General features: G+C 42.3%; 1 protein-coding gene across 2 annotated transcripts in view; it reads left to right on the top strand.

The window, feature by feature from the left end:
* The window catches only part of LOC117352238, a 74,404-nt gene extending 58,599 nt beyond the window's left edge, over nucleotides 1-15,805 (top strand). Inside the window, exons 9-14 of one of the 2 annotated variants that reach the window (XM_033928550.1) lie at nucleotides 54-174; nucleotides 5,349-5,443; nucleotides 6,208-6,273; nucleotides 7,860-7,959; nucleotides 10,115-10,267; nucleotides 13,462-15,805. In XM_033928550.1, coding sequence (XP_033784441.1) covers nucleotides 54-174; nucleotides 5,349-5,443; nucleotides 6,208-6,273; nucleotides 7,860-7,959; nucleotides 10,115-10,267; nucleotides 13,462-15,089 — 2,163 coding nt within the window. In that variant the 3' untranslated portion in view covers nucleotides 15,090-15,805. The remainder of the gene's footprint in view (nucleotides 1-53; nucleotides 175-5,348; nucleotides 5,444-6,207; nucleotides 6,274-7,859; nucleotides 7,960-10,114; nucleotides 10,268-13,461) is intronic. The other variant, XM_033928551.1, reaches the window with a different exon arrangement.
* Nucleotides 15,806-16,471: the final 666 nt, after the last annotated feature.

Genomic DNA, 16,471 nt, shown 5'->3' with positions numbered 1-16,471 from the left:
CCAAAAGTAACACTGCGTTGGCCATAAATATGTGCGAACCTTGTTTATTCCAGGAAGTCAGCTACTGTCAAGGAATAAGCCAGATTGCTGCTGTATTGCTAATGTATTTAAATGAGGAGGATGCTTTCTGGGCACTGGCACAGTTACTGACCAATCAGAAGCATGCCATGCATGGTAAGAACAGTTTTTCAATATTCTCTTACCTTTCCACAGAGTGATGATGAACCTAAACAGCTTTTGAAAGCAGCAGCTATTAGCTTGGAATGGCTAATTTCCTGCTAAACTCCAGGATCCAACCAGGGGAGTACTGACACAAATTAGTTGTCTAATTTAATATTATTTGCAGGGCTGTAAATGTATTCCTGAGATGTGGTGATTTGGTAAGAATGGGTTGGACATGCTCCAGGTCACTAAAGCCAATATAAATATTAAGATTTTAGGGACAGATATGTTGTAGGCTGGTGCAGATATGAGCCACGGCCACAGTCAGAGTTCCAAAACAAAGTATATTCACTTAAGCGCTTAACAGAAGCAATATCGAATTTACCAAAATATTCAGTACCATACAGTATGTTATAGAAAGTCTACAGCCTCTTCAATTTTTCCAAAGGTGATAATACTTACTAGTGACCTGGATTGGCCACCATGAGAATGGGCTACTGGGTTTGATGGACCTTTGGTCTAATCCAGTAAGGCTATTCTTATACCACAGAGGAGTTCTCCCAGAAGTGGATATCCCCTAGTTTGCTGTTCACTACTACCCTGCACCTAGGCACCAGGGTGCCAGTAAAATAACTACAGATGGGAAGGAATCTCAATCTGTAGGATTTGGCAAAACTCCCTGGATGGAGGGTAGTGAAGTCCCCCCTCCAAAAAAAAAAAAAAAAAAGAATGAATATCTTGGGAGAAACTGGAGTGAGCCCAAGGAGGGGACTGGAACCCAAATCTGAGGAAAGAATAAAACATGCTAGACCTACTTTGAGGAAAGCGAAACCTGTGAATTCTGAGGAAAAGAGCTGAGAGAAAGCTAAAATTAAATCAGGAAAGGGCTTTAATTTGGTTATATGAGATAACCATAGTCCTAAACCAAAACCCAAGTCTAGAAATACAAGCTGTAAAGTGGCCAAAGGTCAAGTACGGCAGAAGCCAAAGGCGGCGTTAACCCAAGACTCTCAGAAGTAAAATAAACACTACTTATACACATATCTTAAAGTACAAGTGAATAGTTACATCTTAAAACCAAGATTTCATAAATCATCACAGAATCATTCATCTTAAAACCAGCATTAAACAACGTATCATTTATTAAAAAGCTTCTAAAAATAGAGTAGTTTTAAGTATTTTTTTAAACATCTGAGTGTCAGATGGAGTTAATTTGTTCCACAGCATTACTCCCATGATGGAAATAGCAGAAGTTCTTGTGCTCTTGAAATGCATTTTTGAGAAATCCATCAATAACAAACGTATTGCACCCTCAGAACGCAAGGCTTCCATTTCACTTATATATTTAGGTATTGGAGATATTTCTGTATTCCAGAAGAGAGCACATATTTGTACTGAAATGAACAAGTTAAAGTGGAAATTGAACCTGAGTCCCATTGTTCACTGTCCATTGCACTGACTGTTAGGCTAGGAATGTTTAAGAAGGAGATCACAAACAGTCGGAGAAGGTTATCATTCCACTGCCATGCTACTCCCTCACCTAGAATACTGCATCCAGTACATGAAGGACATTGTACCACTCGAAAGGGTCCAGAGAAGAGCGACTAAAATGGTTAAGGGGCTGGAGGAGTTGCCATACAGTGAGAGATTAAAGAAACTGGGCCTCTTCTCCCTTGAAAAGAGGAGACTGAGAGGGGACATGATCGAAACATTCAAAATAATGAAGGTAATAGACTTAGTAAATAAAGACAGGCTGTTCACCCTCTCCAAGATAGAGAGAACGAGAGGGCACTCTCTAAAGTTAAAAGGGGATAGATTCCGTACAAACGTAAGGAAGTTCTTCTTCACCCAGAGAATGGTAGAAAACTGGAATTCTCTTCTGGAGGCTGTTATAATGGAAAATACCCTCCAGGGATTCAAGACAAAGTTGCACAAGTTCCTGCTGAACCAGAACGTACGCAGATAAGGCTAAGAACATAAGAATTGCCACTGCTGAGTCAGACCAGTGGTCCATCATGCCCAGCATTCAGCTCACGCGGCGGCACTCTGGTCTAAGACCAGCACCCTAACTGAGACTAGACTCTGTTAGGGCACTGGTCTTTGACCTGGGGGCCGCCTTGGGAGCAGACTGCTGGGCACGATGGACCACTGGTCTGACCCAGCAGCGGCAATTCTTATGTACTCCATCCACTTGCTTATTTCTTAGGAATGGCCCTAATGTTCAGAGCTGTCATAAAGCTTGGTATCGCTGTCACATTTTTTGGGGGGTAGGAGGGTGGCAGTGATCACTGTGGGGGGGGAGGAGGCATCAGGATGGGGTCATGACTTAATTCCTTCAGTTGTCAGCTGGCCATTTAGGGTACCCTTTTCTTACTTAGTTGTGACTGAAACTGCCCTAGATAAAAACGTACTTCTTTTCTACCCTGGACCTATTTTTCTTTTCCAGAAAAATGTCCAGATTTAAAATGCCCAAGTCCCGCACAAACACACCTTCAAACACTCCCTCCTTACAATTTAGAGGAAATGTGGAATAAAAGTTCCAATTTTGAGTTTCAAAAATCACAACTTAGATGTTTTGGCAAAGAAAACGTCCATCCGTCGCTTTTGAGACACTTTTCTCTTTTGAAAATGAGCACCAGTTACTTCAATATTTCCTTCCCAGTCTGTTGGATTATACCACCCATGTGTTAAGATCATGTAAACTCCTGTCTTTGGAGAACCTGAAGCGTGATCCCGGAGGACTGGAAGATAGCCAACGTTACGCCCATCTTTAAAAAGGGATCAAGAGGTGACCCGGGAAACTACAGACCAGTGAGTCTGACCTCGGTTCCGGGGAAAATGGCGGAAGCACTGATAAAAGAAAACATCGATGAACATTTTGAAGGAAACGAACTTCTGATAACCAGCCAACATGGTTTCTGCAAGGGGAGATCATGCCTAACAAACTTATTGTACTTCTTCGAAGGAATTAACAAACGGATGGACAAAGGAGACCCCATAGACATCATATATCTAGATTTCCAAAAAGCCTTTGACAAGGTGCCCCATGAACGCCTACTCCGGAAACTGAAGAACCATGTGGTGGAAGGAGATATACATAGATGGATCAGAAACCGGTTGGCGGGTAGGAAACAGAGGGTAGGAGTGAAGGGCCACTACTCGGACTGGAGGAGGGTCACGAGTGGGGTCCCGCAGGGCTCGGTGCTAGGGCCGCTGCTATTTAATATATTCATAAATGATCTAGAAACAGGGACGAAGTGCGAAATAATAAAATTTGCAGACGACACCAAACTATTTAGTGGAGCTCGGACTAAAGAGGACTGCGAAGAATTGCAAAGGGACTTGAACAAACTAGGGGAATGGGCGATGAGATGGCAGATGCGTAATGGCTGCTAAGAAGGCAAACAGAATGCTAGGCATAATCAAGAAGGGTATTACAACCAGAACGAAAGAAACTGCCATTGTATCGGGCGATGGTGCGTCCGCATCTGGAGTACTGCATCCAATATTGGTCGCTATACCTTAAGAAGGACATGGCGTTACTCGAGAGGGCTCAGAGGAGAGCGACGCGTCTGATAAAGGGGATGGAAAACCTTTCATACGCTGAGAGATTGGAGAAACTGGGTCTCTCTTCCCTGGAGAAGAGGAAACTTAGAGGGGATATGATAGAGACTTACAAGATCATGAAGGGCATAGAGAAAGTAGAGAGGGACAGATTCTTCAAACTTTCGAATAATAAAAGAACAAGTTGAAAGGGGACAGATTCAAAACGAATGCTAGGAAGTTCTTCTTTACCCAACGTGTGGTGGACACCTGGAATGCGCTTCCAGAGAGCGTAATAGGGCAGAGTACGATACTGGGATTCAAGAAAGGATATGACAATTTCCTGCTGGAAAAGGGGATAGAGGGGTATAGATAGAGGATTACTGCACAGGTCCTAGACCTGTTGGGCCGTCGCATGAGCGAACTGCTGGGCACGATGGACCTCAGGTCTGACCCAGCAGAGGCATTGCTTATGTTCTTATGCTTATGTTCTTATGTTCACCTGAATAGATTAACCTGGCTGAAAATTGATCCTCTCAGAATGGCTAAAATTATAAACAGGCTTTTCAGTACACCTAATTTTAACCAAATTAAAAAGAAGCATTGTTGGGAATCTGTTTAGGTTGGGGGGAGAAAACGTATAAATTTGATTTTCAAATCTTGGCCCAATAAGTCCGTTGCTGGTATAGCAGGCTCCATGAGGGAGCAGTGTTTTTGAGTGTTGCTTCTGTTCTGTGGTGGGAGGAAGGAAGCTTAAAGTGCAGACTATGCTGTATATAATTTGTGGAGTACTACTACTATTTATTATTTCTAAACTGCTGAAAGGCATACGCTGCGCTATACATTTTAACATACAATAGACAGTCCCTGCTCAGAAGAGCTTACAATCTAATTTAGACAGGACGTTTCGGGATTGGGGAGATTATAATGGGTATAGGTTAACATCAGTGAGTGGGAGTTAGGAGTTGGAAACAGATTCAAAAAAGTGGGCTTTTAGCTTGGATTTGAACGCTGCTATGGAGGAAGCACGACGTATTGATTCAGGCAGCCTGTTCCAGGCATACGGTGCCGCAAGAAAGAAGGGAAGGGATGTAGGGGAAGAGAAGAGTACAGATAAGAGGGGCTTGCCTGATGAACGGAGATCATGGGGGGAGCATGTGGGAGATAAGTAAAGAGAGATATTGGGGGGCTTCAGAGTGTAAGTCAGCAAGAAGAGTTTAAATTGTATTCGAAGATGGACGGGGGAGCCTTTGAAGCGACTTGAGGAGAGGGGTAATGTGAGAATAGTGGCTCTCACGGAATATGAGTTGCACAGCAGAATTTTGAATGGATTGAAAAGGCGATAGATGGGCACGTGGGAGGTCCGAGAGAACTACGTTGCAGTAGTCTAAGCTCGAGGTGACGAGAGGGATGACATGTTTAACTTTCAGAGATGAAAACGTCTACTGCTGCTGAAAATGTTGCTTACCCTCAGTTGTGGGTGGGTATTTGTGTGAGGGAAGCATAAACCTTTTCTTGATACTTTGCCTGATCTGGGGGGGATAAGGGAACTTTGCACTGTGTGTAGATAAAACTTGTACCATGCAGGTTTTTTTTGTTGGTGACTAAATGACTTAAATAAGGAGTGCTCTTTTATTTCCAAGGATTTTTTATACCTGGATTCCCAAAACTGCAGAGATTTCAAGGACATCATGATCAAATTATAGGCAAACTTATTCCAAAGCTGAAGAAACATATGGTAAGATCTGGTAAAACTTCATACTTCTATCTTTTCTTATTGTAACATTATTTTACTACAACAGAGCATTCTAGTACAATGTGGATGGATGTGTAGAATTACAGAAGGGGGGAGCAAATGGCAAGCAAGAAAGGTTAGATGGGAAATATAGAAGCCATACAGCAGGGTCTCTGAAGGGAGCACAGGGGATCTCTTTGGAGGAAAAGCTAGGGATGAGGTCATAAGAGCCAACTTTTCAGAATTATTGCGCATAATATATTGCTGGTGGTAATAAATTACTTTTACAGTAACCTACCTAGTTCAGTAACTAACATATTCCTGTTTCTTCTGAAACTAGCGACTATCTTATATTACTGTTGGAAAGTAACTGTATCAATAGTGGTTATTCATTGTAAAAGTAATATATTACTAATGATTCCAGTAATATATTACTGCTACTTACCCTTCAGTTTATTTCCTTTCATTTGATAAATCTAAATCTGATAGGAAATTATGGAAATTATTCTTTTGTTCACTGCTTTATTATAAGCCATAAAAGATGTAACAGTAATATATTACTTACCCACATCTAGTGCTAAATCCAATGGAAATTGCACATCTCTGGACACAGTGGAAAAAATTAGCTCAGTATTAAGGTTTGCTCAAGTACCCACAGCCCCACAGAGTTGGCTCCTGGAAATCCAGCAGAATTTGAGTTTTTTATGTTAACCTGTGACTCATTCTCTCTCTTTCTTTCTCACTCTCTCTTTCTTTTTCCTCTACAGGATAAGGAGCAGATGTCCACTGGGATTTATACCACCAAATGGTTTTTGCAGTGCTTCCTAGATCGAGTAAGGACCATTTTTATTACCATCCATACAGCCTGCATCTTAAGCAAAACCCACCCTCCCTTCAGGGGTAATAGCTGTGAGTGGATAGTCCATAATCACAACTGTTGCTAAGGATTTCCATCTAGGTTTGCTCCTAGCCACAGTTCTCACCATCATTAGCCAACAAATTAGATAATTCTTTTTCACATAAATGGAAGAACAATTGTGCAGTTCCTCAGGGTTCTCCCTTATCTCCTACATTGTTCAATTTATTTCTTACTCCACTTAGCTTCCAAATTTCTTCTCTGGATGTCAAACTGTATAGTTATGCAGATGATACTACAATAATCATTCATTTGACTACCTTTACAAAAGATACGTTAGCTGTCGTCCCGGGTCACGACCTTTGCAGTGGCGATGCGTCGCTTGGCTTGTCTGCGCCTGGTGGACATGGACCCCAATTTGCAGGATCACTTGGCGAATCTTCCCTGTATAGGGAACGAGCTCTTTGATGACTCGATCGAAGCAGCCACAAAACGCCTCCAGAATACGAGAGATCTTTTGTCTCCCTGGTGCGCCCCAAGGCGAAATCCACCCTGCTAGACAGTTTAAGCTTCCTCCGGTGCTATCCGCAGAAGTCCACCCCTCCTCTGTCTCGTCCGCCTCCTCGGCGCCCTCAGCAGCAGCGTCCTGCCAAGTCTCAGCCGCCTGTGGCGGCGAAACCGGCACCGTCTTTTTGCCAATTACGGCATGGATGCTCTGGCGTCCTGCGCCCTGCAGCCTTCCCCCCCCTTCCCATCGGGGGTCAGCTTCATCTTTTTTACCATCAGTGGAAGCTGCTGACAACTGACTCTTGGGTCCTCTCCATAATTCTGGAGGGGTACTCTCTTCGTTTTCAGCATGTGCCTCCGGCCCAGTCCGTCCGGGAGTTTCCTTCCGACGGGACTCATCTTCCCCTCCTGCTTCAGGAGGCCCAGGCGCTTCTCCGCCTTTGGGGCGGTTGAAGAGGTTCCAGAGCATCAATGAAACTCGGGGATTTACTCCCGGTTTTTCCTAGTCCCCAAGAAGACCGGGGACTTGCGTCCCATTCTTGACCTTCGGGCTCTCAACAAATGCCTGGTCAAGGAGAGGTTTTGCATGTTCACTCTTCCGACTCTGTACCCCCTCATGGACGAGGGGCTTGGCTTTGCTTCCCGGATCTGAAAGAGGCCTACACGCACATCCCGATTCATCCAGCCTTTTGCCCGTTCTTGAGATTTCGGGTGGGGAATCGCTATCTGCAGTACCGTGTTCTCCCCTTCGGCCTTGCATCTCCCCCGAGGGTGTTCATGAAGTATCTGGTGGTGGTTGCCGCAGCCCTGCGGACACAGGGGCTCCAGGTTTTCCTGTACCTGGACGATTGGTCCTCTATTAAAAACTCAGAGCCACTTTTACATAAGATGTGATATTTTTATGATTTTCAACTGCTGATACATTTTGTTAAGGGAGTAGGAATTGTATATCATGTTTTTAGTTGTCACAACCTCATGGTCAGCTAATCTAAGGAATGTTTGACTCATACTTTGTATGCCTTGTACAGTACAATAATGTCCTCTCTGTCCTCACAGACTCCATTCACTCTAACGCTGCGGCTATGGGATATCTACATCCTGGAAGGGGAGCGTGTGCTTACAGCCATGGCCTACACTATCCTGAAACTGCACAAAAGTAAGAGCGGTACATTGGGAAGTAAAAGAGGCGGCTGATGTGGTGATCTGAGAATATCTCATTTAACTTTTTTATAATTCCCCAAAAGGGTTCAAGGCAGATTACAAAATCAGGCTGATGTGCAGAACCTAACACTCAAAAACCAAAACACAAACTGCAGGCTATGTACAAGATGAAGGCAATGTTTATTAAACCAAAGAAATTGCAGTGAATATACAACCTTATTACCATCCTAGGGACCCAACACGGTCCGTGTTTCGGACAACACGCCTTCCTCAGGGGTCCATGGTAAATAAGGATTAGGACAAACTTCAATAAAAATGATCAAACAAAACCTGGCTTTTCTCTAACATATAACATCTCTTCTCCTGTTTACATCCCCTCTATTCATATGCTCCTGTAAATCTTTCTCCTCTATGTTCCTATATTTTTTAAGCTTTGTAAACTGTGTCGAGCTCCACTTCTGTGGAGATGATGCGGTATATAAACTTAAGGCTTAGTTTAGTTTAGCTTTCCTGAACCAAAGTCATTTTGAGACTTTGGTTCAGGAAGGCATTTGTTTGGTTTAATAAACATTGCCTTCATCTTGTACATAGCCTGCAGTTTGTGTTTTGGTTTTTGCTTGTTGCTTTATTGACTGCAGACTTCGTTGGATTTTCTTTTGTGCAGAACCTAACTCTGGCACTAGAGGCAATTAGCAGCAGTGTTAGGCTGGGCACATGTTGAGAGGTCATGAGCTCAGGGAACAGCATGGGCACTTAAGATTAGCATAGAGAATGACGCAGGGACAAATTTGTTCCCGTCCCCGCAGGAACTAAATTTCCCTGTTCCCGTTAGTTTTGTCACTGTCCATGTTTTGTCCCTGTTCCATTCCTGTAAGTTCTGCCTTAACCACACAAGCCTCAAACACGTATGATTTTAAAGTGTTTGAGGCTTGTGCAGATGGGGAAAAATTTGTCCTCACATCAGTCATTCTCTAGATTAGTACCAATAGCATGCAAATGCAGTTACTGAACCATTCCCTCCCAATGCTCAGAAATAGCACCCTTACAGAAACTCTGCCCTACCACAGGAAACCTAATGTCAGCTTGGAGCATTTGTATGACCTTCTGCAAGCCTGGGCATTGTTGTTGATCACGCTGTTCCCTCTCCCTACCCGGCTTGGCTTCTGGGGGTACTGGTGCTCTTCCAGGGCAATGAGGCAGCCAACAGCAGTCTGTCACCCAGTGAGAGCAAGGGTTGCACACAGAACTGCCAAGCCTCAACAGAACTGTAAGGCTTCTTCAACCTGGTCTCGGTAAGATGCAGCTTCATAGGCTAGCTGCCGCTGGGAAGGAGGGCCAGCATCGGTGTCGAGCAGTAGCATCAGAGGAGGAAGGAAGGACATATTTCACTTCCCTCCTCTGATGCTGGCCTATGAAGCTGCACCCTGCCAGGTCTGGGCAGCAACGTCAGAAGAGAAAAGAGGAGAAGTGTATGTTAACTTGTGGGCCGGTGATGTCATGGCTCCAGGAGTTTGATGCCCTAGACCAGAGCCTCACCTGGTCCATAGGTTACGCTAGCTGTGGATCCAGAGACCTTGGGGCTAGGTTGTAAGGGCCAAAATAGGACAACTGTGTAGCTCTGTTGCAGTATGTGCTTAGCTTAGGAAGAGAGATTTATTGATTACTGCATTGTGAGACAGAGGCAGCACTTGGAGCTCTGACCTTAATTAGGGGAAAGTAGTTTACCCTGCTTGAAAGGAAGGGAACTTTATAAGGAAGGCAAGATTGCAAGTGCAAATGCTGGCGTAGAAGGACTGAGGTTGAGATGGACACTAAAGAATGACACGGGATGGTTTCCCGCAGTTATCCGTGGGGACGGGAACAGTGATGAATTCTGTCACTGTGTCATTCTCGGTAATATTAAGCATAACCTGAAAGTAGAAAGCCTGAAGAGAAAGTAGTGCCTTATAGATAAGAGGAGGCTAAACTAACTTGTGTTTTCTTCCTGCAACGTAGACAAATACTTTGAGTTTTATGGCGTGATTATGCTCTGAGCGCTTTACAGTATAAGACTCCTGGGTGGTGGTGGTCAGACAAACACACACACGCTTTGCAGAGATGTTATTGGGTATAGTGTGCAGTCGTAATATTTATTTTCTCTTTGTGTATAGAACATTTATTGAAGATGTCACTGGAGGAGCTAAGGGAGTTCCTCCAGGAGAAGATCGCCAGATCGCTGAGCTATGATGACGACATTGTTGTTGATCATTTACAAGCATCGATGACAGAGCTGCGGAAGATAAAACTAGACCTACCACTCCCAGGTAATCTCAGTCCCTTCCAGGGTAGACTTGATTTAAATCATGCCCGTGACATACTGAATGGATTAATGGAATTCATTTACCAAAAAATTTAAACATTGCATGGATATACAGCCTCATGCTGCATAATTGAAAACTAATCCTTTTTTCATGATGAATAACTTTTGAACTATAATGTAGTTTAAATAGAAACTATCTTTAGCTATACTTTTCCTCATAAAAGCATTTTGTTTTTAAAAAATCCAATTTAAATCTAAAAGTCCGATTTTTAAAATTTTTTTAAATCCAATTTTTTTTTTTAATCACTGATTTTTTATCCACCCTGGTCCTCACATCTTTCCCTCAGGCAACCGTGATTCCTTATTGAATAGCTTTTGCTTCATGTGACTTCAGGCCTACTTGATCTCCTTTTGCAAGGTAGCATTAATCCTTTCTTGGGTATTCTGAGCTGCTGCTTAGGTAAATTCAGCCACTCCTTCACTATCTTCACTGTCATAGAAGTTCTGCCTCCCTTGAACATATCAAGTTTCTCTTCAGATATAAACTCTACTATTCTTTACCTTTTCTCTTAAGATGACCTTATCCCCTTCAAATTTCTTATAGTCAAGAAAGATCTGCCTGTCAATGTGGATCTTTCCCCTTTGTCTTCTCTGTCATCCCCTTTTGTTCATGGGTAATTTTATTCACGCGAGAGAAACCCAAAAAAACACTGTGGAGTGACGAAGTTCCTGAAATGGACTTTATTGAAGATTTGAAAGTTCCAAAAGTCAACGTAACAATCCACATAAAAACCTTAAGGACCTAGTCCGCTGAGAGCGTAGGTCCGTGTTTTGACAAGGTGGTCTTCCTCAAGGGTCCCTGATAGTCCTATGGTAGTAGATACGCGTTTACAAAAGATAGATAGCACTAGATCCAATAGATGCTGGCATTGTAGATTAGAAGTTGGGACGTTAGATCATTTAATTTATTTTTGTCCCTGTGTAAATGCTTTTTGGAAACTAATTTGGCCTCAAATTAATAAATTATTAGAAAACCATGTAGGACTCTCATATGACACTATATTATTTGGTACAACAATGAGAACTCAGAGTCCGATTTCTGCAAATAATAACAAGTTATTATTAATATTGACAGGGATCGCCATGCAACAAATTACTCAAAATTGAAAAGATTATACTAAATTATATTATACATTTTGGTGGAATTCAGTTTGTCACATATATAAGATGGAAAAGATGTTAGCGTTACAACAAGGGAATCTTCATAATTTTAAAAAAATATGGGAACCATTGACTAATTATTCTAATGATCAGATATCATAGCACATAGATAGAAGATATGTGGGGGTGGGATGGGAAATGTATATCATATGGAATTAGGAATATTGATAAAAAGGGGGGTATTTATTTTATCTTACAAGATTATTTGTTTGTAAATACAAGTGATATGTGAAAATCGTTTGTATTATGTTTAATTCACTTGTAAGAATTCAAAATGAATAAATTTAAAATTAAAAAAAAAAAAAAGATACGTGGAAAAACTAACCAATCCAAAAGAACAAGTTACGTGAAGGTTTACATAGAATGCGCTGCAAAAACCAAAAGCTATGTGAACCTCCACGCAACTGTTCTTTTGGATTGATTAGTTTTTCCATGTATCTACTACCATAGGACTATCAGAGACCCTTGAGGAAGACCACCTTGTCAAAACACAGACCGTGTTGGGTCCTACCCTTTCAGCGGACTAGGTCCTTAAGGTTTTTATGTGGATTGTTACGTTGAAAACAAACACCACATTGGACTTAGATAAGGATATTTGGAGTATTGAGATTGGACAGACAATTTCTGCGTCTCAATGGCCACGATTTTGGTCCTGGAAATTAAGATCTACAAAGTCAGCATCTATGAGTCAAACATGGATGTTTTTATTACATAGAGTGTTATGGACCCCGACGCGCCTGCAAAAGATAGATAATACTAGATCCAATAGATGCTGGCATTGTAAAATAGAAGTAGGGACATTAGATCACTTACTCTTTTTTTGTCGACGTGCAAGACCCATCTGTAAGAACAGGTTTGGTGGAGTGGGGGTTGTTAGCGCCGGGGGGGGTGCGTCTTCGGGCAGGAGGGATTGGGCACCCTCCTGCCAGCGATCGATATTGTCGGGGGGGGCGATCAGTAGTGTCGGGAGGGGGGGCGGTCGGTAGTGTCGGGGAGGGGGGTGCGTCTTCGGGCAGGAGGGTTTGGGCACCCTCCTGCCAGTGATCGGTCAGGGGGCCACGGCCCGCTATACTTATAGCGGCAGAGAGATCCCTTGCCGCGTAAGTGTAGCGGGCCGTGTCTAATCTAACCCGATTCTCTAACCCGCGTCTGTAACATGACGCCGGTTACAGAATCGGGGTTTAGTTTAGGCCGATTCATAAAGGCAATTCTATAAACTGGATGCTAACATTTATACGCCCATTGTGCACATACATGTTTAGAACAGTAGCATGTGCACATATAAGCATAAGTGCTAGTCTACAAATACTCAGTTTATATAGCACATATTTTAAAGTGAGCGTACACAAGGGTACAGTGTGCCTTAGAGATCCCATTACCAAGAATGCTGGTATTCTATAATTGAAATGTGGTATATAGATTCTGTTAAAAGAATAGGTTCCCACTGCCCACCCTCAGGGTGCCTAACTGGAGCCACCCAGTCGTAGAATTGTCTCCATGAGTCTTGGTAGTTAACCATCTGCTTGACTTCATCAACTGCAACAGAGAAGGCAGTGGGTACGGACAATGAGCAATCCATAAGATTATTATTACTACTATTTATTATTTCTATAGCGCTGAAAGGCATACGCAGCGCTCTACATTTCAATATACAATAGACAGTCCCTGCTCAGAAGAGCTTACAATCTAATTTAGACAGGACATTTCAGGGTTGGGGAGATTATAGTAGGTCTAGGTATCTGAGGTAAGAGCCAGAGGTATGAGTCAAAGCCTGTTTTATTCTAATGGACCCATGGGTCCATGTTACTGTATGTCCTGGATTAAAATAAACAAGGCTGACTCATACCTCTGGCTTTTGTGGATTGCTCATTGTCCGTTCCCACTGCCTTCTCTGTTCGGTGTTTGTGGGATCTTGTCTTGTTGGACTCTTCTTGTGCTACTTTATCAACTAACTTTTTTATGGTTTTACATTTAAAGCAAAACCAGAAGAATTTCCAAAGAAGCCACTGGGTCAAGAGATGGCTATTGACTTATTACCAGTGCAACCCTACCTTGCAGTGAGTAGCTTTCCTGAAGATACTGCAACTGGCATAGACACCAAAGAGGCAACACCAAGGATAAGCAGTGTTAATGTGAATACAGTCTCTAGCCAAGAGGATAAAACTACGGTACTTTCTCCTCATAATAGAACTTTGTCTCCTGCATTACCCATCCTGGACAGAATTCCTAAGGCAGAAGTCAATTTGCATGCAGTGCTGATGGAAAAATCTGACCATAATGAAGTACAGCTCTTTTTAGAAGAAACTGAAGCCTTCTCATCAAAAAAATCAATCCATGAAATCCCAATGCAAGGTGCTTCACCTCAAAACGTAAGAGCGACTCAAAGCTTCCCTTCAAAGGAAGAATTTCCTACAGAAGTAGATGATAGTGGGGGTGGCCCACCAGAGAATCTTCAGGCAACAATGACGCAGACTTTTTCACCTTTGCAGGAGACTAACTCATCTCGTTCTGCTGGAAATATTGAGGTACACAGTAAAAATCAGAAACAGATTCTTCCACAACCACATTTGAATGAAGTAACAAACAGCTCTGCTGGGAGTAGTGATTTCTACAGGACGAAATCACAATCTGATTTACACATTAAGTCAATGGATATTTTATCTGAAGCTGTACCAGAAGTCATGCTCCCAACAACTTCATCCCCAATACTTGAAGAATTTGATGCCCTGAAGAACTGTCCAGCTGTACAGCAAGGGAAAGCTGCTGTTTCTTCATCTATGGAGCTACTTCAAGAAGATGGCCTGTCTCTTGATAATCAGGAGCTTGGGCCTTCACCACCAAGCAACGGCCTGGTGACTACTCACAAACCTTCATGCCTTCATAAATTCTCAATGGAACAAATTACTCTTCCTTTTTTTGATCATAAAGAAAAAAGACGCCCATCCAACATATCTCAGTATGACAACTTGTTTGATTGGGAACAAGGTTATAAGTTATCAATGACATCCACTCCTGATTCAGAAAGTGACGTGTACAAGTCTTCATCTTTTTGTGAGGTTTTAGATCTACACCAGTTCTCTGGAAGAAGCAAGGGTTGCATGAAGGCTCGACTATTGAACAAGTCAAACTCATTTCCATGGAGACCTTCTGGCAGTGTGCCAGTATTGTGCATACAAGATATTGATAACCCTTTGTTGTCGGGGAGTATCTTCAGTCGTTCGAAATCATCTGCAACAATACATGGGCAGTCTAGTTTCTTCAGAATAGTAAAAACTACCACGCCACTCCATATGGCTTGTGCCACAGGACAAGACTTTTTCAGTGTGAAACAAATGGCTCTGCATAAAGGTGTCCACTGTGTGGTTTCGTGTCCTCAGGGAGGTGAGCCAAACAAATATCCTAATAAAATGACGAATATTGTTGAGACTGCCTGTATCAACGATCAAGAACTTGTTACTTCAGTGAAAAAAGCACTACTCTTACCACCTCCTCAGGTTCCCAAAAGGCCACTACAGCAGCCTGTGGTTTCCAAAGCCCATTCTTATGACAATTTCTGTTCAAACTGTACTTCTCTGGCCCAAATGTCTAAATCTGTGACATTTTAGCAAAGTCAAGAAATGAACTGTTGAACCAACTGTAGGTTCTTTTTATACCGCCCTGAACTTCTCCAAAATAGGGTCAATAGGATAGCTGGCCTGGAGAGAGGGTATGCATAATTTGTACTATAGCAGTTGTTTTAACTACAGTAGCCAATAACATCTATTGTACGGTTAGACTTTTATAAATATGCAGTGCCCCAAACAGTAGGAAAAAAGAACTTTGTAAAATATATATTTCTCTATAGACAAATCTCAAAAGTGCTTTTCATTTTAAGTTTTAGGCAGCTGAAACAGGAATGCCAGTACTCCAGTTCCTTTTCCAGAATGGGTTTGTGATTCTGGAATCATTCTTGGAACAATGTTTTTTAAACACCAGACAGCTTGTACCTTACGCTTGTTTTAAGGCAACAAAATGGGTCAGCATGTGGTTATTTAGAAACGTATGAGCAGATTTTTTTGGGTTAGGATCTAAACGGGTCTGAAAAAGCAATATGCATCACATCTTCTGCAGTTATGTTTGCTGCTAGTCGAGCTGCAAGATCTAGTATTGTACCTAACAAAAGAACAAGATTAAGTGGTGGAGTTTCAAAGTATTCCTATAACTTGGTTAAGGTGAAAATCTCATCTGTATCCAAGTAGAGTGAAAGGGATATGTTAACTTGGAAGCATGGGCCTTCACTAATATAGTCAGATCAGTGTACAGCAATGAAACAAAACTCTTTATTAATATAAATATATGAGGGATCTTCAAAAGGTTTCCACACTTATTTTTTAAATACTATTTATTAAATATCTCAAAAGCAAATTACATCATTACCTGCAAAGTTAGCCAGCTTGCCTAGACTGACTAGTCACCAGGGCTGTGGAGTCGGTAGATAAATGTTCCAACTCCGACTCCTCAGTTTTTTGTACTTCAGACTCCGACTCCAGGTACCCGAAATTTCCTCCGACTCCGACTCCACAGCACTGGTTAATTTTCAGATCGTTAAAATGGAATGTCAAGTTGAGAGAAATGAGCATTTTTGACACCACCTTCTTTTTGCTTTTAATCAAGGTTCTAAGGCCGCAGAAGCTGCTCGCAACATTTGTGCTATGTATATAGTGGGTGCTATAGCTGAAAGAATCGCTTGTGATTGGTATGCCAAGTTCAAAAATGGAGTCGGTAGATAAATGTTCCGACTCCGACTCCTCAGTTTTTTGTACTTCTGACTCCGACTCCAGGTACCCGAAATTTCCTTCGACTCCTCGACTCCGATTCTGACTCCACAGCCCTGCTAGTCACATGACATTCTTTGACACATTCTCTTACTTCTCCCACCTCAACCATTTCCCACAAAAATATAGAAGTGTGGAAACGTTTTGAAGAATCCCTCTTACTAAGCCTATTA

The sequence above is a fragment of the Geotrypetes seraphini genome, chromosome 19 (genome assembly GCF_902459505.1).
Source record: "Geotrypetes seraphini chromosome 19, aGeoSer1.1, whole genome shotgun sequence".
Classification (NCBI taxonomy): Eukaryota; Metazoa; Chordata; class Amphibia; order Gymnophiona; family Dermophiidae; genus Geotrypetes; species Geotrypetes seraphini.
The sequence above is the reverse complement of the archived record's forward strand: the minus strand, read 5'-3'. Positions and strand labels throughout refer to the sequence as shown.